Source organism: Arvicola amphibius, chromosome 3, assembly GCF_903992535.2.
Source record: "Arvicola amphibius chromosome 3, mArvAmp1.2, whole genome shotgun sequence".
Taxonomy (NCBI): Eukaryota; Metazoa; Chordata; class Mammalia; order Rodentia; family Cricetidae; genus Arvicola; species Arvicola amphibius.
Genome location: NC_052049.1, coordinates 40,210,254 through 40,235,975, shown reverse-complemented (window position 1 = coordinate 40,235,975; position 25,722 = coordinate 40,210,254). Strand labels below are relative to the sequence as shown.

Here is a 25,722-nt window from a genome sequence, read left to right as displayed (position 1 = left end):
TCGCCTACACTATTTTGCATTCAGTGCCGGGGATAAGTCGTTTTCAGAAAAGCTTTAACATCTTAGGGGTGAGTCTTTGATGTGAGAAGCTCCCTCTGTGATCACTGCCCCTATCCAGTCTCCTCGGGCCTAACACTATTCACCTAATAGGTGCAAGTTATCAGTCCAGGACTGAGGATACCAAACTGAGCATGACCTTCAGTTTCCCGTCAAGGCTCACTGGCTCTAGTGGACGAAGACACTGTCAATACAGGTTCCTAGGAAACACAAGTTTTATTTCAAATTTTCAGTTTTCCCAGTTAAGCAAAAATGTAAAATGGCATAACTAATTTTCAACGTCCATTTTAAACATCCAACTTTACAAAACAAATAGGACAAAAGAGCTATTTTTTAAAAATCAAAAAGCCAAACAGGAAGTCAGGCCATGTAACTATCCCACTTAAAATCTTTCAAGAGCTTCCAAATGTATTTTGAATAAAAACCAAACTCTGTACCATAAACAATGATCTCTGCTTGAGGAGGAATCAGACAGCAACTGATCTCATTTCATGTTACTCTCTTCTTAGTTCTTTGGAGGACAGTTGCAAGCCTTCCTTCTAGGAACAGAATGTCACTCCTGCTTTTAGGCCTTTTCTCACCATTCAGTCAAGTGCAGAACCCACTAGATCCTCTCCCTATCTTGTTCCACAGACCTACAGCATTTATTCTTTCTCTTTTTCTTTATCTGCTAGTATACCACATTTTCTAGAAGGAGAGTGAGCAAGCATATACCTTTTATATTTTATTTGCCAAAGTCAAGTAACACAAGAAAAATCAAGTGTATAGTATGCATTCAATAAACGTGTGTGAATGAATCAGAGAATTACTGAGTGTTTGCGCTAGGATTCAAACTCAGCATCTAATCCTGGATTGCTGGCAAAGGCAGGACTGAATCTGCTTTATTTCTGTATCCTCCTCCTCCGACACTGCTTTATGTAAAATATACTATTATTGTATACTTACTGAAGAAAGTAACATTTCAGATTCCAAGCCTTGAATTCTTAGGTACCAGAGGGACAGAAGCAGCACGTGAGTACCTCAAAGGACAAACCAGTTCATACCACTCTCTTTCCACGGCACTGTCACAGTCTTACCTACCGGCTTCCCATTTAAGAAAGTTCCTACTCTGATTTCAAGAGTCATGCTTGTCTTGTTTATAAGTCTTCCCCAGAACTAGTGGAAGAAACAGAAGATGATTTCAAAACTCTACAGCAACTCATTCCCATCCTTCAAACGTGACCAACAGTCCCCAGAGCCCTCATCCTCCTTCCTTCCCATCCCCTCCCAGCTATGCAACATCATCCTTACATCTTCCCCATCCACCCTCCTCCTCCCAAACCCTCCTTCTCTTTCTCTCAACTCCTTTGTTGTTTTAGGTCATTAAGGAGAGTAGCTTAAAATGAATTTAAAAAGAAAAGACTGGTATGGTGATAGATTGTACTCCTTTTAAAGTATATGACTATGTCTTTAGTACTGCACACCCCTAAAAACCTGTTCATTCTCAGGACTGAGAAGTAAGAGTAAGACATCAGTAACATTTTAATTACTGAATTTCTCAGACCCTACGACAAGACATTTAAATTTACTCAATCTATCATAAATGTACAAATATTTCATGTCACTACAGAAATAATCTAATGCAAAGCTGGAATCCTTTAGTGGTAATGCTTCACACACTCAAGCGTTCTCTTTATCCTTTTATATGATATTCCAACAGGCCTCACAATCAAGCTGCAAAAATGTTCCATATATTCAACAGCCTACAGCTGGCTGCCCATTCTATCAGGCTTTCATATCATAAGAAAACATTAATTCCTACAGTTTTAAGGCAGTACTTTCCATTGGGTAACACAATTTATAACTGACATGGTTGTTACACAGGGGTACATGAAACATTAGGTAGGCAATGGGAAATCTATAAGCCAATAGCATGGGCCAAGGGAGAATAAAGAAATCTTAGTGTGCGCAACCATGCAAATGCAGAGACTTCAATATACTTCAAAGGCTGTGGTGCAAATATTATATAGGCCAGCCAAGTGCTAGTCATTATTATATAAAGCATCATAATTCTTTGAGAACACAAGAAGATGTACAGGCATCAGAGTATTTATTAAAGTATAGACATTAAGAAAATAGCTATCTCTAGAGTTCAACATAGCTGGTCCCAGTGTATTGGTGTTTATAGTATATTAGGAAATTGTCACAAGAACCAGCTATTTTATTCTGACCCTGTTACTCCTCCAGCGACTTAGCTCTGCAATTGGTAGATAGAACCACAGGTTATTCATTGCATCTAAAATTTCTTCATTAACTGGCTAACTTAAATTCCAATGTTAACAGTACGGGAAAGGAACCATTTCTGCTATTTCAGCAAGGAAGCTATTGGGAACAATGTTTCCAAGTCTTTAAAAGTTAAAAAAGCTTTACAAGTATATTACAAAGATTTTCTTGGCTAGATTCTTTTAAAAATTACATACTAATCAATAAAGATCAGCCTGTAACTATTCCTTCCAGTTGGAGAGAATCTGGGAGTGCAAGGGAACACTACATAGCACGGCAGACATCTACTCTTAAGAAACAGAACTCTGTATTGTTCTGCTAACAGCATTTAGCTAGCAAGTAGGGTTACTAATGGACAGAAAAAAATATATATAATGAAGCACTGAATAGCGGACAACAGCCATGCATGCTCTGCTGGTCTATAGCTACTGGAGAGAAGAAAATCAGCTCCCTATTTCTTGGGCAGCTATTAAAAAGAAAAAGAAAAAAAGAAAAAGGACTCCTTTCTTGTTAAAGCTCAAGAGGATATGAAGAGGAATGAAAGAGAAAAAAACTCAGACTGATTATGCTGTCAATTTTAGTTGTCATAATGTGCTTCAGAGATAAAACATTCCTCTGAATGGCAATTGAACAGATGGAAATTTTCATTTTTGGTTAACTGGATGGAAGAATTGGACCAGTACCTAAAATGACATTGAAAACGAAGCTCAAACCCCTCCCACAAGAAGGAAACAGATGCATCACTCCAGATACAAAATAAATTATTGAACAGTGCATATATTATATTGGCATCATTGTATCCAACTGTACATCTGCACAGTGTTTTAGTGTCCTGGTGAGAGAACAGACATTTCTGAAAGGGAAAATAGGCAACTACTGAAGTGAGTCAGAGAAGTAAACCATTCGGGGAAGAAAAGCCAAAGCAGCACTTTACTGAATTTGAAGTTATTCACGCTGAGAGGGAAAGGGAACCATAAATCATACTTTCCCATGTCCTTGAACTCCTGCAGTGATTAAACCGTGATAGATTTTGAAACACAAAACCACATTTTTAGAATCTTAAATCAGAATGAATATGAAATAATATTAAGACCCTACAGGATTAGGAGCAAATGTCCTCCTTCCCTAATCCAACAGATGAGTGAGTCGGATATTGAACAAGACCACATTACTGATCTTAAGCGAGGACTAGAGAGGAGTCACAGAGTGACTTAAAGTTAAGCGAGCCTGTGAGGATGAGCTGAAAGGGACACTGGCAGCACCGCTCTGGTCCTCTCCAGGCCCACCTTGTCCACGGCTGGGGCTCCCGCCATCCTTCCGTCGGCATTCCCTCCAGGTCTAATCCAGCTGGGGGACACCGGGTTCTGAGCACAGAACAGGCGGGTTGTCATCTTGCTTCACTTTCAGAGATAATCTGAGCGGCGCTGGACCAGCGATGGTCGCGTCACAAAGGGTGACATTATAGGAAGGTCTGACCAGGGGCTACAGATGATGCCTGAGACGCCAAGTCCTGAGGTTAGTGTCTAAAAGAGAAAAACACAAAGGGGAAGATGTCTCTAATATAAGACATGGCAGCGGTAACAGAAACTCTGACTTCCTTTTATTTATTAAACCATTCATCACAATGTAATAAGCTTTAATATCTAAAGAGATAGAATATTTATCACACACAGCTTCCAACCAAACTATATTTAATAAGGATTCACTACCTTGAGACCAATAGTCTATCTCCCAGACTGTCAGAATGGCACAGGTGAGAAAAATATGTTCAATGCAATGCCACCAGATATTAATGGAAAGCAGACAGCATATGGGCACAATTACAAGTCTGGAATGCTGATTCACAAGCTTCACAATGGTATTTATAAGTAGTATTTAGTTTAGAAATAAAAGTTGCATGGGGAACTGCTGCGAATCCTTCTTTGCACCCTTGCAATCATTTTTAAATGCAGGCAATCGTGGAGTAGGGAAGAGCTCATTAAATACACAGGAAGATAAATATAACGTAAAAGCAAAAGTAAAAAGAAGGTGGGCCCATCTGGACTTATTAGAGAAAGAAAAGCCTTGAGGGGAATAGCTGGGGATATAGGACAGGAGAAATAGTTAGAAAGTAATTGGGGATGGGGAGCGGTGTTGGCTTCTTCCCCTGGGGTATTTCTGCCAAGGAAGGAGAATAAGAATAGAACCTTGAGAATAGTATCGTGTGGTGGCTGGATGCCCAAACAGAGGCTGTCGTTAGAAAAAGGCCATAGTGTGATGCGGTAATGATTCACAGAAGCATGAGAAAGAAGGTGGACCAGAAGTCATCCTTGTCCCTCCGCCTCATTCCCAAGCTGTGCTGTTCCTATTCCTCACTCTCAACTTGCAGCACCTCTCCTACCAGCTGCAGCTGGTCTTCTGATAACATGGCTGGGCCTCTCATTGATCTATGACCTACAGCACACTCATGTGCCAACTTCTGTGGATGCTAGATGCTCCCTCTCCAGCAGTCACTGGTCACGGGATGTCAGAGGAAGCTGATGGATGACCCATCGAAGAGCGGAGTGAGAAGTTGCAATTGACCCAGTGAGGATGTACACACAGTTCCTAGTTCCTCCATACTGCAGGCTATTGGCGGGTCAAAACGGTCAACTCCAAAAGGAAGCACTGTTTCCATTTCAGTAAGTTTGACTTTTCTAATTAAATTTATTTTTATGAATGTTTATTTATTGTGTATAAGCACGCTCTCTCTCTCTCTCTCTCTCTCTCTCTCTCTCTCTCTCTCTCTCTTGTGTTATGCCATGGCATGTATGTAGAGACCAGAGGATAACTTGTAGGAGCTGGTTCTCTTTCTACAATGTGGGTCACAGGTATTAAATCCAGGCCTGGGGCATCAAGCCAATAGAAAGTGTCCTTCCCAGTTAAGCCATCTTGCTAACCGCAAATTTTTTTTTCTCTCTCTCTGTCTCTCTCTCTCTCTCTCTCTCTCTGTCTCTCTCTCTCTCATCATTAGAGAAACACACCTAAGGTTATATCTGTATGACTTCCTATCAACATTTATTAACATTAAACACAAAATAAGATAACATGAGTAAAGCATTAGCATACCACTTAGAAAGTGCTGAATGTATTAGTACTTGAGAGGCCGATGAGACAGTCAAGAGGCCGAGCTTCCCTCTATCAACATAACATCTCAAATGTGACAGCAAAGTGTCTCAGTGCCATTAGTAGAACCATGTAGTGCACAGTTATCATTAAATCCACACACACCCACTGAAAGGGATGTTCACTTCACTCGCTCAGCTTTGTGAGGGTTTGCAGATTTTTCATGCTAACAAGTTATGGAAGCACTGATTCTCCACTGAGTTTTATTATACTCCTTAGCAAGCAATTATAACTATATTTTAAATTTTCCTTTATGCTGTCCTATAACATTTTTATTTAGTCCACCAAAATTCATTATGTGAATTCCAGACCAAAAAAGAAAATTCTTCTAGATTCTAACCATTATCAAATTTTTTATTATAAAAACCAAAATCTTATAATAAAGCAAAAATATATTAAGATATTAATGTTTTATTTTTTATTTTACTTTTCTATGTGTACAGGTGTTTTGATTGAATACATGTCTATGCTCTAGACGTGTCTGGTGCCAGCAAAGGCTAGAAGAGGGGATCAGATCCCCTGGAACTGGAGTTCTAGCTGGTTGTGACCCACTACAGAGGTGCTGGGAATCAAGCCCAGATCCTCTGGAAAAACACCAAGTGTTTTTTTTTTTTTCAGTTAATTTATTTTTTTGTTTAGAAAATTTTTTCATTTTACATACCAACTCCACTTCCCCCTCATTCCCCTTCTCCCCTGCCCCATGCACTCCTCAGAGAAGGTAAGGTCTCCCTTGGGGAGTCAACAATGTCTAGCACATTAAGTTGAGGCAGGACCAAGCCCATCACCCCTGTATCAAAGCTGAGTAAGGTATCCCACCATAGGGAATGGGATCCAAAAAGTCAGTTCATGCACCTGGTCCCACTAACAGACCCCCCCAAACAGATCAAGCCACATAACTGTCACCCACAGTCAGAGAGCCTAGTCCAGGCCCATGAAGGTTCCCCAGCTGTCAGCCCACTGTGAGCTCCCACTGCATCGGTCAGCTGTCTCTGTGGTTCTCCCCATCATAATCTTGATCCCCTCCCTTGCTCATATGATCCCTCCTCCTTCTCATCAACTGAACTCCAGGAGCTCAGCCCAATGCTTGGCTGTGGATCTCTGCATCTACTTCCATCAGTTACTGGATGTAGGTTCTATAATAATAATTGGGGTAGTCATTAATCTGATCACAGGAGAAGGACAATTCAGGCACCCTCTAGACTATTGCTAGGATTCTTAACTGGGGTCAATTGTGTGGATTCCTGGGAATTTCCCTGGCACCAGGTTTCTCCCTAAGCCTATAATGGCTCTATCAAGATATTTCTCTCAGTGCTCTCCCTCTCCGCCAATCCCCCACTCGGCAATGTCAATCCCTCCTGTTCCCATTCCCCATCCCCTCCCATCCACCTCGCCTCCCAGTTTACCCAGGAGATGGCCCTCCATGTGTGTCCCTCGTAGGGTCCTCCTTTTTACCTAGCTTCTCTGGGGTTATAACAATCACTGCTCATTAATATCTCTTAATCAAGATCAATGGACCCAATTCGCTTATAAAAAGACACAGGGTATCAGAATAGGTAGGAAAACAGAACCCCATCCTTCTGCTGTATACAAGAAACATACCTCAACCTTAAAATATCAGTACACCAAGTGTTCTGCTGAGCCATCTTTCCAGCCCCAGAACTTTTAAGTTTTAAAGAACTTTGGCCAAATAATTTCAGAAAAAAATATTCTACAGCATAGAACACACAGTACTTAAAAATACTAATATGAACAGCATTATTTATCTGTGTTAATATAACTTAATTGTTCACCTTTTGCTCAGTGTGCCATGCAGGATGGAAATTTAACATTTTTTAGGCCTAATCTAGTTTCTAAACTTATCCATTATACAAGTCTCACTAGAAAATAGTGTGCATTCTTCAGAATACTTTTAATTCACTGCCAATCCTACTATCCCTGTCTTGGTCTGGTTTAGACGGCCAGGCCACACTGTAGAACTTGCACTCATATAGCATTTTGTTTATTTTTATGTGCATATAAGTATGTGTCGGTTTGTGTATTACGTGCAGTGTCCTTGGAGGGTAGGAAGGGATACTGAATCCCATGCAGCTGATTACAGGTTGACTTGTTACTTTTAACTGAGATAAAATCCACATAACATAGATTTTAAAGTGGAAAAAGCAGTGGTAAAAAGTGCACTCGCAACGCATTCACTCCCTTACCCAGTTCCAAAGTAGTTCCATCATCCCAAAAGAAAACCAGTCCATAAGTTGTAAGCTGCCACTTGTGCGTCTCAGTTCCATGTCGTCCAGCGGTACTTCTGCCTGAGTGTACCTGTCCACTCTGGATAAGGCGGATGAATGAAATCGCACAGTATCCATCTTTGCTTGGCTTCTTTGACTTTGCACAAGACACTCACTGGTTCATCCTCACTGCAGCAGGCATGGATCAACACCTCACTCCTTTCCATGCCTGAGTATGCTGCATTCTACATACAGGAGTAGCACATTTTGTTTACCCTTCTTCTGTTGATGGACACTTGGGAGGCTCTCCGTTTTGACTTCTGTGAACGGTGGAGCTGTGAACATTGTTTTAAGGCATTTGCCTGAGTATACTTTCTTTTTGGACACACATCCAGCAGCGGGATTGACGATCTGGGTGGGGACTTCTCGCTACACACTGAGGGCACTAAACGTCTCCCAGCTGTGCACCATCACCAACTCTCACCAGGGTCCTAGAGAGCTCGGCTTCCTACCATCGTCACCCTTTTCTTTTCTTTCAGACCAGGACTTGAACCCAGAGCCTGGAATATGCTAGACAAGCATTCTACAACTCAGCCACAGCCCCATCACCTAGCCCTTTTGTCTTATTTTATTTATTATTATTAATCATCTTCATTATCATTAATAAATGACTGTCTGGCTCAAGGCAAGGTCTCCCTAAGTAATTCAGGCTTTCCTTGAGTTTACTTTGAAGTGAATTTACTGGCAGGCCTCAAACTGTAACCTCTGCTTCAGTCTCCCAAGTAGCCAGGATTATAAAAGGCCTATGCCACCAGGCCTAACTCACTTTTTGTCCTCTTTGAAATCACAGAGGTGGTACAGTTCTTGATTTCTACTTTTTCAAAGAAGGAAGATGGCCATATTTCTATGAGCTTGTTAGCCATTGTGTATCATCTTTATAGAAAGGTCTAATGGTCTCCATTGCCTTTTTTGTCTCCATTCTTCCCATCACCGAGTTAACCCAGTTCTAAATTTAGATGCTAGATACACTTTATCATTTCAGGTATTTTTTCCCCTCCTGTAAGTTGTCTATGAACTTTCCAGACAATGTCTTCGATGAATACAGGTCTAATGTTGATGAAATCTAATTTCCTGTCATTTGTGCTTTAGGAAGCCTGTCTAATTATTATTATACATCGACTCTAAGGTTAAGGAGGTTAACCCACAGGCACTACTTGTAGATGTTTTATAAGCTTAACTCCTACGTTAACAGTTATCCATTTTGCATATGGTGTCTCAGTACCACTTGTTGAAGTCTATTCTTTCCCACTCAACAGTACTGGCATCCTTGTAGTAAGATTTATCTACTTAAACTGTGTAAGTGCACCAATGTTTAAAGGTCTGAATCTGAAATACTGCAGGATCAAAGACTTCCCATCAGCTCGGTTACAATCACACCCGGAACCTGAGTTAGAGCAACACAGGGATGATACTCTGAGCTTACACTGGTTTCAGCACCCTCTTCCTGGAGCTGACACGAAGGGAAAAGGAAGTTCCTTAGGATCTCACCAATCAGTTTCAGGCACTCCAACAGAAGTTTCTATGGCCCTGTGACAGAATTACTAATCTCTTTCTCTTCAGGTTGCCCTTGTTGGAAGCAGAAAGCTAACAAAAGAAGGAAAGGCAATTGAAAAAAGCACAAGTTTTCAGGAAATCTATACCACTTTAAAGAACAGTCAATAAACTTAGAGCAAAGGACCAAGAAGCAGCTCACCACATAAGCATGGCACCTGTAGCCGTGACGAGCACACTCATACCACTCACGTCCAGTCCGTGTGAAACACGCTCTTGCATTTAGGTCTCTGTTATAAAGGCTTTATTGAAAGTTGTGTGAGTATGTACACACCGCGCCCTTATGTTCTCCAGGTTATGAGCTGAGGAACTAGTACATAGCAATGGGCTAATGGTAGTGACGGGAGAAAATCCAAACATTTTTTAAAACTGTAAATTACAATTTTTTCTTCTGTGTATGTCTGTTAACACACACACACACACACACACATCATAGCACACTTGTCGAGGTCTGAGGACAATTTGCGGGAGTCTCCTCTTCTTCGACTCTGTGGGTTCTAGGTAAGAAACCAGGTCATCAGCTTTAGCTGCAAGCACCTTTAGTCGCTAAACCATCTAGCCAGCCCCAAAGATGTTTTTGAAGCTTCCTAGAGACTAATTTTCAGATCATTTTAAGGAAGAAAAGGCATAGGAACAAATACGAATTATGTGTTCTTAATCTTTATAGCACATCAAAAAGTACAGAAAATTATTCTTTTCTGCTTTATTCTTATTAATCACCTAATAGCTAAAATCATAGTTCAGAAAGTCCTGTTCTACCACGTTCCTAACTCCCTGCTGTTCTCAACACTGAACAGCATTGTGTGCTTAGTTACAACTCACAGTAAGTGCACTGACCAGGGAAGTCAGGCATTTGAAGCACTGCTTCTGACGTTAACGTATATGTGGATTGTCCGTGAGGACGCTATTATGATAAAGACCATCTTAGTAGGCTGGAGTGTGGCCGAACGTTCTACGAAGACATGCAGAGACGGAATGTATAAAATTCAGTCTCAAGGACAGACTACCAGGACTCCAAACCAAAAGGAAGTCAAATGTACAAGGTAAAATGCCAAGGGAATCCTTCAGGTTTACAAGGACACACCTCAAGGGCTTGCATATCCTCAAAGGGACTGCTTTCCTCTGTATTCTGCTTAAGGAGAAGGCCGTGGAAACTCTGCCAGAAAGGTAATGAGGCAAGTTGAGCCACAGTCTATCTCCCAGGCCCAGCTCGGTGTTAACAAGCACTAACTAAACAGCCACTGTATGCCGGCACCTCTGGAGTGCTGACGACAGAGTATAAACTCTTCATTTCAGGACCATCTGAAAGGGTTAAAGAAACGAATGAATAGGAAGCCGATGCACACACCCAGAGAGGTTCTGACTTTAGATTAAGAGAGGCTAAAGCAATAGCAATCACATAAACTCTAATCAAAATCCACCACATTAGATATTTGAATTAAAGTAAAATGCTGAGTGTGGTGTAAACCCACCACTCAGGAGAGAGGCAGGAAGATTACAAGTTTGAAACCAGCCCAGTCTATATCAGGAGTTCCAGGCCAGCGTGGGTTATGCAGTGAGTCCCTATTTTAAGAAACCAAAAGGAAACAAGACAGGAATTACAGTAAATAGATATTATACTAAAACAAAAAACAATTTAATAAAATTAAAGAATTTATACTTCATGATGTCATCTTTTAAAAGATCTAATCTACTTAAAAACAATAATCATTTTTATTACTTAGAAGTAGAGCTCACTACTCTCAGTTTCTGTTGTAAAATGTTCTAGACTTGACATGGCTATATCCTTTTAATTAATGGGATCGATTAAAATAATAAACACATAGGTGGTTAATGGTTGCTGGAGGGGGAGAGCAACTCTTGAGTGGATTAGCTGCTCTAGGTTAACATACATCTCTAAGAACCCCTCACTTGTGATCCTGTAAGGAACCCCAATTAAACTCGCTGACTAATCAGGCTGGACTTGGAGGGCCCCATCTTTGTTCTGTCATCAGTGCCCTATCTGAACTGAGTAGATGTCTGTTCATGTCGCCCTAGGAAAAGTTAAAGCCACAGTTCTGAACAAGTGATACACAGAAACTCGAGGCATGCTACGATATTAGATCCTGCCTTCAGAGTCCGTGTAGAACAAGCTGGCCTCCTACCACCTTCAGTCTTAACCCGCCACAGCTCAAACTGTCAGTGAGCAACACTACCCAGCCACCATTTCTAACTGACTTCAACCATCTGCTCTTGCCCCTGCCAGTAACTTGTAAATCTCTATGTCCAAATCAGACTTCTGACCTCGGGGCTAATTTATACAATGTTCTGGATAGCTCTATTTAGATGTCTAATAAAATCTCAAGTGGAAAAGACTGAAGATATGGTCTGTCCTCCCCAGTCTTGCTCCTCCTGCAACTGCTTAAACAAGAATCCTCAGGAGGATCCTTAAACTGCTTTTCGTATCTCACTTCAAAAAACAAAACAAAACCAGCAACCCAGATAATGGGGTCATACAAACTATGATCTCCCAACACAGTTTTCTCTAAAACACACACACACACACACACACACACGCGTGCGTGCGTGCGCGCGCGCCTATGAAAGGGACCACAGGACCCTGGTGGTATACTCCACACCTTTCTGCCTTAAGGCGTGATTCCTTGGTCTGATGTATGCTCTCACCATGATTAACTTCAGGAGAGGGCCAAGCTAATGAGGTTGCCTGTCCAACTGAGGCCCTAAGCTCCACAACTACGAGCTGAAGTAAACTTTTTACTTCACAAGCAGCCTGCGCCATGTGTTCTGTTACAGTGCCACCGAGCAGAAGAATAGACCTGCCCTATGTTACACAATATTATTCAACCTGAATGTCCATCGTCAACAGATACTGAATACAGAAAACATGGTGTGTATACATCATGTATTATTGCTTAGCTGTTTAAAATGGAATCACAAATCCTATCTGTGATATCATGAACAAGCTTAAATGATATTATGTGGTGGTAGTTTGAATGAGAAATGTCCCCCAGAGGCTCTGAACACTTGGTCCCCAGTTGGTGGTGCTATTTGGGTAGGCTTACACAGGAAGTAGGACCAGCCAAATGATAGATCTGGAGAACATCTTAGGGTTTCTATTGCTGTGAAGAGAGACCACAACCACAGCAACTCTTGTAAAGAAAAACATTTCACTGGTGCTGGCTGGGTAGAGGTTTAGTCCATTATCATCATGGTGAGAAGCATGGCAGCATGCAGGCGGGCACGGTGCTGGAGGAGCTGAGAGCTCTAAGCCTTGATCTGTAGGTAACAAGAAATGAACTGCCCCACCCTGGGTGGAGCTTGAGCATATATGAGATTGCAAAGCCTGCCCCTCCAACAAGGTCACACCTCTCAATAGTGCCACTCCTTATGACCAAGAATGCAAACACATAAGTCTATGGGGGTCAAACCTATTCAAACAACCACAGAGAATGTGCTCAAAAAAATGAGATAGGCAAAGAAAGACAAATACGATACAGTCTCACAAATATGTGGAATATAAAAACATTAACTTGAAGACACATAAAATAATGCTGCTTCTCAGGAGGTGGAGAGTTACGCTGGGAGCTGGGGTGGACAGGATGGACGAACAAGTTGACTACATGGACGGGTGGCTATGGCTAAAACCAAACCACATACTACGGACCTGACATTTGCTATGGGGTTTGAGGTATTCTCACTAAAGAAGGAAAAGTAGTAATTATATGAGTCAACATACATGCTAACTCAGTCATTCTACAATGCAAGCACATACTAAATTATGCTACATACTAGAAACAGCTTCACAAAGTCTAAGAAAGTAATACAGAATTACAAGAACACTATCGATTTTTAATTAAGAACATGGTCAAGAGCACAGCAGGATTGGACTATGAAAAATAACTCAAACAATAATGAATATATTAAAGATTATTATAAAAGTTTAGAAGAAATGATAACTCCCTCAAATTTTGAAAACACTTTTCACTCTCATTAAGAGACACACTTAAGAATGTCACATCGTGCTGTCGTAACTGTCGACACAATCCTGACCAGCACAGCTACATATAACTTTCTCAAAAGAAATCTAAGTAAAGCTGATAGTGAGACAGATTCTTAATTCATTCTGAATCGCAGCAGCCGTCTTACAGCTGCAATTGGGAGCTAATGTTCCTGAAGATTTACACTTTACTTTTCACGACAAACATCTCCATTTCTCACACCACCATCATAAAACTCCTTAGATACTTTTTGTTTTTGTTTTTTTGAGGCAGGGCTCCTCTGCGTAGCCCTGGCTGTCCTGGAATTCACTCTGTAGACCAGGCTGGCCTCGAGCTCACAGAGATTCGCCTGCCTCTGTCTCCTGAGTACTGGGATTAAAGACGTGAGCCACCACCAACCTGCCTTATATACATATTTTAAGGGTTATTGAATGCTGTGTATATTCATGAGCAGCTTAAATTCATGTATTTAATAATTCTATTTACCCATAGGCAGTTCACTATACAAATGGCTTCTGGATCTTAAGGAACCCTAAGGTGGAACAAACATTTGAAGAAGACAAAAAATACATTAAAGAGGGGGTGGTTTTCAGAGAAAAGCCCTAGAGAGACACAGATGCAACTAATGTATGTTTAATGCCTCGTGTCTTAATAAATAAGGCAATATAAATAATTCTATGTGAAGTATTCAGCTAAGTTGGAAAAACTAATCAGCATTTAGGGCAAAGGGTGCAGTTTGTTATTTGGACCACAAGATGGAGCCATTAGACAGCTGGAATGCAAGATAAAAGCATGACTGAAATTATTCAAGCTATTTTTTTTAAAAAAAAAAAAATCATTCAAGGTATTTTTTAAATGTATATATTCCACACACCATTTTGTAAAAATGGATATAGAAAAAAAAGGTTAAAAAATTCTAACAACTGAATAATGAAGCCTGCCACGTAATTCTGAAGCTATTTACACCAGACCTCACTCAACTGTGACATCTAAGAGTAAGCATAGCAGTTTGGTAACTGGGGAGGTAGCTTAGCTTTGAGCAGCAGCAGAGATGACTTGCTGGCCTGAGCAGCTCTCTCAGAGTTAGACGAGGAAACCAATCAATCTGTTTTAAAAATACAAGAGAAACTGGGCCCTGGGTCAACACGATACAATTGAGTGGCTTTAACAAAGCAACACTCTTGTTTTACTTAAGTCCTGTAATTTTCCCACAAAGGCAGTGTCTCCTGACAAGCGGTAAGAAGTCAGTCTGCACACAGCATTTACTACATACGACGATCAGTACTCATACTGACCTTACTGTCCTAACATAAAGCAGCTATGAAGCCCTCGGAGACAGAGAGCTAGCAACTCATTTCAAGAAAATACTTCTAGCCTCATTTAAAAATAGATATAACACAGTTTGTCAATAACCTATAATTAGTCTCCATTTCAGCTCTAAGATCCCACACTCCCCTGGCAGGAAAACCAAGATTTGGATTCAGTTGCTGAATCTCATTTGAAAGCCACAGGGCAAACAGTGGGTCTTCCCCTCTTTGCTGAAATACCATTAGTATTTAAGTGTGTGACCTATACACAACTGAGGGGATCCAGCAAACAATTATTTAAAAAAGAAAGAAATCTTGGAGGAAAACTACGGACAGCAAAGCTTTTATTACTGCCATGTTGCCCATTGGTCTCTGTCCATCTTGTGTATTTCTGTTTCCTTCCATGTTCATTATGTTTTGCTGTTGCTGCTGCTGCTGTTGAAGTAAATAAACACTCTGATCCCACCTGGGTGTGTGAGGGAGGCAATCATTCCTTCAGTTTAAAGAAAAAAAGTAAAGAAACGGTCAACGTTGATTTTTGGAACAATGCTGCCATCTGCTGGAGAAATGGAAATATTTTCATTAGTCCCAAACTGAGGCAGGGGAACTGTATTACCATCTTCCAATTATTTACTAAGAAAAGAAGCTAAGACTTTCAGTTCTGGGTGTTTACCTTTCCATATTCTTTGCGACTGTTCCCATTAATGGTGGGAATAGGCTGACGTGAGATTACAGTCAATGCACCTTTACTAGAAACACAACAGTGGATGGCGCAGGTTTTGAATAATTAGATGATGATTCTAAAGGGAAACTGTAAAGCTAAGTATCCTTCAGAAGTCTGATGATGTAATAAAATTCAATTTAGCGGATCTGAAGGGCAGGTCCGGACCTGGCCCACACTAGAGGGTGCCTGCACCATGTACAGCCACTCTTATTTCTGGTAAGCATATTGATTATTCCATGGCTAATCTGACTCATTTATTTTATTGTATCTTAATTACCTATTCTAATATTCTTTGAGATACTTCATCCATCTATGTGCTTTGCTTTGTTTTGGCTTTTAAAATTCTGGACTAAAAGATAATTCATTTAATACTGCCTTTGTATTACCCACCAACTTAGGTAATACTCTCACTTAAACATGGGGTCATCATTTCATTTCCCCATATTTAGCTGAGCTTCCTGTATCTGGATATAAAGATATTAAAGAATCAGCATTCGATGAAAGAATGGTAACTATGGTTAATTTAAGTTCACGAAAAAGACAGAAAAGGGGGGAGGTTATGAGACAGTGAGAACAAAAATGGAAGAAAATGTATTCCTAACTTGTGTTACAATACAACCATGTAAAATTCAAATGCATAAAACCATTGATTCATGTTTACCTCATTATCATCCCAAATCCTGCTCAATTTATATATAAAAGAGGCTCAGAGCTATACTATGGATCAACGTCCCATCAATAGGTCAGTGTCCCGTAACAATTGCCTCTTCTAACAGCCACCCTGGGACAGTCTCCTGTAACTAGCTCCACAGGATCCTATACCCTCTTCTGGCCTCTGTGAGTACCCACATACTAGTGACATACAAACACACATGGCGGGGCAGAAATAGCTATAAAGAGAAATGAAAACAGGGCTGGAGAGATGGCTCAGCACTGGCTGCTCTTCCAGAGTACTGAGATTCAGTTCCCAGCACCCGCATGGCAGTGGCCTCCTAGGCATAGCATGCAGACATACAAACAGGCAAAACACCCAAACACCAAAACACATAATAGAAATAAATAAAATCTAAACAAAAATCCCAAAAGTTTGAAATACATATAATAAAGTCTACTAATTTTAAATCAACATATTCCAACATATAATCAACAGAAAAAAGACAGGAAGAAAGAAAACCATTATGTCTCACACAAACAAAAAGGAAACAATGTAAATGCATATTATTAATTGAAAAGCCAATCTAAGAGGGTTATATAATATGTAATTACAACTCTATGGCATCTAAGAAAAAAATGAAACTACAAAGACAATAGAAACTAAGTGATCACTAGAAATTAAGTGGGATGGAGAAGATGGGGAAGACACCAAGGCAAGACACGGGTAGTGTAAAGAGACTATGTTCATAGCTCCCAGAACAGATCTAAAAATAAAGCCATGGGTCAGTCAGATAGTTCCAAAAGCAAAGTTGCTTGCTTCCAAGCCTGACGACCTGAGTGTGAACCCCAAAACCCATACAGTGGCAGAATAAAACAGACAATCCCAAACTGTCTTGTGACATCTACAAGATCACTGTGGCACAGGCATGCCACACACACACACACACACACACACACAAATAATAAACAAGTAATTATTAATGTTAAAAAGTCAAAGTTTCAGCTTTTGCAATTTTAGCTTAGTTCTCTGAGCTATCAGAGAAGAGCAAGGAACTGTTAAGTTTACAAAGGGAATCTTTAAAACTGGGTTAGAAAAATGGTTCCATGGTTAAAGTGCTTGCTGTTTAAGTGTGAGGACCAGAGTTCAATTCCCCAGCACCCATGTAAAAAGCCAGCTCTGCAGCATATTCCTGAAATCTCAGTGCTGAGGAGGTGGAGACAGGAGGATCCCTAGGATGTGCTGGCCAGATAATCCAGCTGTAGCAAAGAGCTCTGGGAAGAGAGTGACTGAAGACGCTGACATTGATCTCTGGTTTCCAAACACGGATATGTGCACTGGAACACACACACAGAGACATACACAGACACACACAGACACACACGCACTCATGCAAGCAAAGAAGTAAAGGTAAATAAAAATCCCATCACTGGGACAGCAAAGGCAGGTGGACTTCTTTGAGATCATGGTCAGGCTGCTTTACACCATGAGCTCCAGGCCAGTCAAAACTACACAGGAAGGCTGCTTCAAAGAAGAAAACAAAAAAACAACAAAAAAGTACCCTTCATAATATCAAACACAATAAATTTCTAAACAAATAAAACAAAATATATGAACACTCCTTATGCTGAAAACTCTAAGTGATAAATCAAAGAACCATGTCCAAATTCAACTCAAGTAGACTGTGACATTAAATCTCACTCTCTTAAAAAGACATTATCTAATTTATTCCTTGAGTTCCAAAAATGTCTCCTGATGCCAGGTAAGTATTTTTTTGTTTACATTTTACAGAGCAAGTTGGAGCTACTGAGCTTGTATGGAGATTAATAAGTGATATAAAAGGCTAAAAATCAGTTATGCCTCTAGATGAAATGAAAACAAACATTCATGCAAAATCCACATGCAAATGTTTATGGCAATTCTATCCCCAAGCCCCCAAAGTTGGAAGCAGCCCAAGCCATCAATGGGTAAATGTACAAACTACAGTGTATCCTTGGCATGGAGTACTAGACAGCAATTTTATACACACACACACACATACACACACATGTATATACCAACCACTGATACAATGACTCTCAAAGGCATTGTTATGCAGAATAGAAGGTGCCATTTTCAAAAAGTTACATATGTTATGACTCTCTCTGAATAATATTCTCAGAAAGAAAAAATGATGATTGATACAATAATCAGCTACCAAGGTTAGGAACTGAGAATAACTCCTAAGGGTTAGCACGTGGGAGATGCTGAAGGCAGCACCTGTTCTCTGTCCTGACTGTGATACGGTCAAATCAATCCCTGACATGTGGATAACTACTAAGGGTTAGCACGTGGGAGATGCTGAAGGCAGTACCTGTTCTGTCCTGACTGTACAGTTAGATCAATCTCTGACATGTCAAAATGTGAAATGTGGACCAATTTATAGCATTTGTATTTGAAAAGAAAGCTTGTGCTATGCTTGAGTTCTGTGTGCATTACACACACCTGAGTGTGCCAGTGTACATGCCTGTGCACACACACGTGGAGGCCAGAGCTGGAGAGCAGATGTTTCCCGTATATTCTCTATTACTGTCTCTAAGAGTTGGAAACTTGCCTCCTGGCTAGTCTGCCTGACCATTCACCACCTGTCCGTCAGAGCTGCCTGCCTGTTCCTGAAATGCTAGGGTTGCCAGGTGTACAGAGCCATGCCTGGCTCACACGCGGCCATGCCCAGTTCACATGCAGCCATGCCTAGCTATTTATGTAACTGCTGGGGATTGAAACTCAGACCCTCACATTTGCTGAACGAGTATCACAACACAGTGGGCCATTTCCTTAGTCCTAAACCATTTATTCGCAGTAAAAGGAACACTAAAGAAAAACTGAGATTTCACAATGGACCAACTAATTAACTAAAAAAGAAACAAGGAAACCCTCCAGAGTGGCTGCCGGTGATACACAATAATATCAGTACTTTTGTTTGTTTTTGTTTCTCGAGAAAGGGTTTCTCTGTGTATCCCCGGGCTGTCCTAGAAGTCACTCTGTAGACCAGGCTGGCCTCAAACTGGGATTAAAGGTGTGTGCCACCACACCCAGCTTGATAAAGTCACTTTGTTTGTTTGTTTTCTTTTCTTTTTTCTTTTGAGACAGTGTTTCTCTGTGTAACCTGGCTGTCCTGGAACTCACTCTGTCAACCAGGCTGGCTTCTAACTCACAGAGATCCGCCTGCCTCTGCCTCCCAAGTGCTGGGATTAAAGGCGTGCACTACCATGATCATTTTACTTCTTACAAAGTGAAGCATGCATCTACTGGTTGGCAAAGCCATTCTCCTTGCAGACCCTTTAAAAGGAGAGCTGAACTTTATCTGTATAAAGCCTTATCAACATGGATGTTAATGATTAATTTGTGGCAGCCTTAAACTGGTAATAATCTAAAGATTTGTAAACTGGTGAATAAGCAAACTCTACATTCCATACATTGGAACATTAGCATGGGGTTAACATTTTGATACACAGGAGAGTGAATTTCAAAATTATCCTAATTGAAGAACTCAGAAAGAAATCTGAAAAGTTACTATTCGTTTTCATTTATAAAACTTGTAGAAAATTCAGAACAATCAGTTCATCATGTCAGAAATCAGATCTGTGGTTGTCTGGGTATAGGAAGCAAGGAGACCATATTTAAATGCTCAGTAGGTTAAAAAAAAAGTACACGGTAGAAGTTATAGAAAAGGGCTAAGCAGAGTCTGGAGGGAGATGGCTCAGAGATAAGAGTGATTGCTTCACTGACAGAAGACAAAGGTTCAAATCCCATCTCCCACCTTTAACTCCAGTTCCAGGAAATGCCCTCTTCTGACCTCTATGGCATACATATATAAATGCAGGCAGTACACATAAATTTTAAAATTTTAAAATCTTTTTTAAAAGTTAAGTAAAAACAATTTTACATAAACATTTAACATAGTTAATACGTGTGAGAAGTAAAGGAAAACAGTGTTAAACAGGTCTTCAAGTGCCCCAGTAGAGACACTATTACTGTCTCTTTAACGTAAGACCACTGAGGCAAGGCAAGAATAAATGACTTGTCCCTCAGCTACCTCAGAGCTGAGGTTCTAACCCAACTTCTTTCCTCTTCCACGTCTGAGACTCTTTACTGGAGCTATAGAGAAAAGTAGAATACGCTGTGAAAGCCGCTATGTGGAATGGTGTCAAACAACAACAAAAAGGAACTCCTCTTTTGTTTGTTTTGTTTTTCGAAATGGGATCTCTCTGGCTATCCTGGAACTTGCTCTGTAGACCAGGCTGGCCTCGAACTCTGAAATTCGCCTGCCTCAGTCTCCCAAGTGCTGGGATGAAGGGCGTGTGGCACCGCCGCCTGGCTAAAATGGAGCACTCTTGGCTCCCCAAACAACACGCTCCACTTCTTGAAAACATCTTTAGAGATCCTTCTCTGAAATCGACCTGCACAGGGTCTTGGGACGCAGACTCCCTGGAAAGGAAACGGGAACTGCTAATTAGAAAAGATCGGTGTGTGTGGATACTTCATAGTTATAAGATAATTATGTTATAAGATAAATTATAAGATAAGGATGATGACAAGGGCGAGCGTCCCAGCCACAGCGCCACTGGAAAACGTAAACTCTGAAGACGGACAGCCAGGAGCTGAAGACCAGGCTGGCTGTGCACTGGTGCAAAGCTTTGCCCGATGCTTCTCAAACACCTCTGGCAGATCTTAGAGGACTCGGTCCAGGCTTCGTCGCCCAAGGCAACGACCTAGCCCTCGGACGCCGGGAGAAGGGCCGGGACACCGAGGCCCGGCCCCGGATAGCGGCGACACGCACCGGCCCGGGAGGCGCACCGACCCGCAGCCACTCCTCGCTCTCACCTCTCCAGTTCTTGTACTGGGCGATGTAGTAGTATTTGTTCCCCAGATGGTCCGTGCCTACGTGCTCCCGCACCTCCTTCGACAGAGAGCTCCACAAGGAGCGCAGCACAGTCTGCCACCAGCCCATGCCGCCGCGCGCAGCTCAGGGTCCCAGGACTCTCGCCGGCCGGGAGGGCCCACCTACACGAGGCCCCGCCCACCGCTCAGGTTCGCGTTCTCGCGCCTCCCAGTAACGCCGCTCCCCGTTGGTTACGTCACATCACGGGTGAGCCAATGGGAGACCGTGTTGTTACAACTCGGGCCAAGTTGGGTCATGGCGGCACCCGGGCCTCAAGCCGGTGAACGGAACCGAGATGTTGAGCTTTCTGTCCGCTCGACAGTCGGGTTTGGAGGACCCTCTTCGTTTGCGGAGAGCGCAGTCCACACGGAGGTAGGGAACGCCTTGTCTTTTCCTTTTCCTCTAACGTACCGAGTGAGACTCCCGAGCAGGGAGTTAGGATGGCAGGACCGTTGGTCCGAAGATGAAGAAGTCGGCAGGTGCCAGAGAAGAAGACCCGCGTGTGCACGTAGAGCAAAGTCTGAAGGTGAAACGCCGGCCACAGTTATTGTAGCTTGCCGTCTGCTTGAAGAATGAAGTTGAAAGTGGGAGTGGGTCGAATTAGGGAACTGTCGCTCCAGGAGAGCTGATGGGCGGGCGTTCATTCAGGGAGTGAAGTTCAAGTGAAATGAATAGAGCTGGGAATTATCGAATAAATCGATCGGATGTGTGGAGTTTGAGGCTCAGGTATATGCCTTGTGGGTCGAATGCTGGTGGCGTACTCCAGATTTTCCCAAAGGGAAGCTGTGCTTGTAATTTTGCACTGTTTCGAAATACCCCATAGGATCCCTGAACATGACAACTGACTTTTCACCAAAGCACGCTGCAGCGAAAGTTGGGAGGCAGCCTCTTCACATGACCTAATCTTGGGAGTTCTCGCTCATCATTTTTGTCATTTTCTAGCCAATCAGAAGTGAGTCACAGATAAGGCTCGCTCAAGGTGAACGAATTACCAGTGAATCAAGGTGAAGCTCACCAGTACTAAGAATTAGAGACCATTGGAAGCCGATTCCAGGATTCCCGGATCATTGAGAAACAAACAAAAACAAATTGTCTGCTTTCAACAGTTATACTTTATATACTGAAATATAAGTATATTGCGTTCATTCTTACATTTTAGTGTTCTATATTTAGATTAATACCTTCCAAAATGTATTTAAATTGTTTTAACTAAATGAGTTAACAGGCAACCTTTTTATAGCCACATTTTGATGAGTTCTAAACATGATCGGCGCTGTTTGTATCTGCTCCTGATGTTCTCTCATCAGTCCGTGGGGAAATAACTCCTTTCTAACTCACTTCTGCATTCTTGGACACATAGCCAGAAGTTTTCATTTCATACAAGAACCTAACATCAGGACTGACCATCTTTCTGATTATATGAGTTGTTACTCCAACTAGTTCTGGGATTTCTTCATTATGTTCAGCAAAGGAAACACTGTGAAATAAATGACTATGCTTACTTCACCTTTAATTTCAGCCAAAAACTTTTTAAAAAAAAAAAACAGCATTACTCTTTCTCCTTGTAGTTAATAGTTAGTCTTACAGTAATTTAAGTAAGTAAACCACAGAGGATCTGCAAATGTGGGATTCTGAGTCTTAATGTCCAAATGTCCTTGGTCTAAGGAAGCCCTAAGGTCTTTGTCAACATTCTGTGACCTAAATTTCTTGTTTCATTAGAAATAAAAGTTCAAACAAGTAAGAGGTCCCACTAGATTAATCTACCTGTCAACGGATTTCATTTCTCTGTGAAGTGTTATTCCTAAAGCACTATTTTTTGTGTTTCCACCTGCAAACTTGTATCTTAGCAACACCAAACTTTCCCCCACCAGTTGTCTTCTGTGTTTATAATAAAATGGTGCTGGCTGTGCTTGGATTGAGACCATTGATGGGATGTGAGGCTTTTCTGCTTTATATTCAACCCTGGAGGAGCCAAGTCTGAGACCTCAAAGCCCACCCCCCACAGTGACACACCTTCTCCAACAAGGCCACACCTATGCATCTAATCGTGCCACTTCCTATAGGCCAAGCATTCAAGCATGAGTTTATGGGGCCATACCTTTTCAAGCCACCATAACATCCGATGGCTGCACAGATTGTCAGCCCAGTCATCTTTTTTCTTTATACATAGATTGATATCTATCTATATCAATTGGTTGCTTTAATGCTGTCTTTAGTTGTCAGCAATTTGGCTGTGGTGTATCTAGATGTAGCTTTCTCTGGGTTTACTCTACATGCATCTGTTTTACTTCTTGAGTTCGTAGGTTCACAGTGAGTTTTCAGTCATTTTTCCTTCCAGCTGTACTGCCTGCCCTGTGTTCTTTCTCTTGTCCTTCTGGAGTCCAGTTACATTAACCTTTGTCCTGTTTTACTTGTTCCTTTGGTCCCTAAAGTTCTATTATGTCCTCTCCCCAAGTCTTTCCCTATATGTTGTTAGCTTGTGCCAGTTCCTGTCTGCTACTGAATCCATTAAGTGGATGTGGACCTGTTTATAATCTCTCACGCAAGCATTTTCTGCAGCTGCCTTGTGTGGCTCCAAAGCCATGCTGTCTCAGCTGTAGCTTCTCTTGATTGAAATCTTTTTCCCATGGAAGTTGTAATTTCTATGGTTCTTAGTATGCAGAATAAATAATTTTGAATTGCATCCTAAATATTTTGAACACTTGCAGGGTGTGGAATTCTTCTTTACTCTATGAAGAATGTTGATATTTTTGTTTCAGTAGTAACTTATCAGATTAGATCTGGACTATGGTTCCTACTTCTCTGTAGGCTGTGCTTCAAAACCACTAGGTCTTCCCCAGTGCATGACTCTCACAGGCCAAGCAGTGACCTAAGTGGCATATGGTTGAGTCTGGAAATTCTTTTGCGGGATATTCAGGATTGGATCCGTGCATGTTGCATTCGAGGATGAGTCCTGGAGTTTGTGAACTGTTTTATGGGCTCTCCTTCTGTTCTCCATCTTTGCTGTGATTGCCCAGTTTTCTGGAACTCCCATCTTGGTCCATCAGCCAGCAAATTTGGCCTCTGGTTACTGTCATACCACACAATTTATGTTTGGACCCAAGGCAGAATTCAGAATAATAAAGACAGGTTAAAAAATCAAGACACTAATGACAAAAAGAAAATAATTCATTTCGTTTAAACTGCTGCATAAAGAAGTATAATTTGTATTTCTATGCTCTTAAGAGAATTGAGAATCTTTTAAATTGTATACTTCAAATGTTTATCCACTAGGTGTCCTCAGTCAAGTTTATCAGAATCTTTTTCTTGAAAATTTATCCCTAGATACCCTTTTAAGGACTAAAATCTTTAAATGAAATTTAAGGTAATGTATCAAGTGAAATATTTGTATGTAGTTGTTGGTAACTTACTTTAGAGGATTACATTTAATAATCTGAATACCTTTAAATATAGTAAGAGACTAAAAAGATTTGCGGTAATCCATGTAATCTTGGGAAAATAAGGAATTTGCTTATGTGTAAGTTTTTCTTATTACTAAGTTTTTTTCTTTTACTCTTTAATTGTCGAAGGGTCCTGGGACTGGAGTTAAACAAAGACAGAGATGTTGAAAGAATCCATTGCAGTGGCGTGAACACTCTTGACATTGAGCCTGTTGAAGGAAGATAGTAAGTTGTGGCTTCACTTTTCTCTCTAAATGAATGCAGTAAAATCTTTTCTTTTTAGATTGACTAGTAGAAATCAGTTATAATATGTTAAAAAAATTTTAATTGTTGCATTTGTTGAGCTGGCATTTATTCATTTGAAATAAAAACAAAATCAAATATGCAAAACGTTGCCAGTTCAATCAATACTCCAAACTACTGTGGCATAGATATATTCATGTTAAATCAATAAACCCAGGGATTTATATTATGCAGGAGGTTTCTAAGTGCTGGGATGTGTCTTGGGTGCTCTTTTAAATATAGATGTTACTGTCAAGAAATCTAATGGGAACTAAAATATAAAAAGCAGAAATGTGTTTGGCAAATTAAGTTTGAAGCATCAGTTTTGCTGAGTTTCTTTCTTACCATCTCTGGGACCTGGTGCAATTATCTAACCTTCCAAATTTCCAGTTGCCATAGCTCTTCGATGAGAATGATCATGTTTAGCTTATTTGTCATAAGAATTTGAGAAAATCTACTGAAAGCAGTTTTATGTGCATGTTGAATTGTTTCAGCTCATTGTCCACACTGTAACTGAACGTGTTCCCCTATTCACAACTTGTCATCACACCACACTACTCATACAGGAGGGTTTGGGGGAGAATGCAGCTCTCCGGCAGAATATACGATTTGCATGCACAAGGATCTGGGTTCAATCTGGAGCAGAAGGGGGAGGAGAAAAGAATGGTGTTAAGGAAGGTGAACTCAGAGCCCTTCATGAGGGCTGAGGCTGTAGTTCAGTAATGGACCCTCATCTAGCATGCACAAGGACCTGGACTCAAGCCCTGCACCACAGGAAATAGAACAAATCAGTCTTTATGTGGTCTACAATTAGACCTTGTATATTTAAAAAAAAAAAAAACTAAGGAAAATAGTTTCTCGTGCTATTGCTGTTCAGCAGTCACCCTAGAGTTTTGTTTTAGTAAAGTATTGTCCTTCACTTTAACGTAAGTCAGGATAGGTCTGGCAGACTCACACTTTCTACTTTTACCTCTGTCATAATAATAGTGTGTAAGAAATGTGTGGCGAACAGAGTTCTCCATTTAGCACGAGGCTAAATTTAAAAGATGGTACACAAAAATTCTTTCCTTTTCCCTAGCTTTCCAAGGCAAAATATAGTATT

The 25,722-nt window shown here is 41.0% G+C and overlaps 2 protein-coding genes across 4 annotated transcripts in view; one reads left to right on the top strand and one right to left on the bottom strand.

Moving 5' to 3' along the window:
• The window catches only part of Ndufaf2 (NADH:ubiquinone oxidoreductase complex assembly factor 2), a 110,162-nt gene extending 89,130 nt beyond the window's left edge, over positions 1 to 21,032 (bottom strand). Inside the window, exon 1 of the mRNA XM_038322625.1 lies at positions 20,841 to 21,032. Coding sequence (XP_038178553.1) covers positions 20,841 to 20,967 — 127 coding nt within the window. The 5' untranslated portion in view covers positions 20,968 to 21,032. The remainder of the gene's footprint in view (positions 1 to 20,840) is intronic.
• A 109-nt stretch (positions 21,033 to 21,141) lies between these two features.
• Ercc8 (ERCC excision repair 8, CSA ubiquitin ligase complex subunit) overlaps positions 21,142 to 25,722 on the top strand; it is a 37,047-nt gene continuing 32,466 nt past the window's right edge. For 2 of the 3 annotated variants that reach the window (XM_038322623.1, XM_038322622.1), the window contains exon 1: positions 24,468 to 24,563. Coding sequence is in view for 1 of the 3 variants with exons in the window: in XM_038322621.1 (XP_038178549.1) it covers positions 21,194 to 21,270; positions 24,468 to 24,563 (173 nt within the window). In the remaining 2 variants the exon portion in view is untranslated. Of the gene's footprint in view, positions 21,271 to 24,467; positions 24,564 to 25,722 lie in introns of those variants that run through there. The other variant, XM_038322621.1, reaches the window with a different exon arrangement.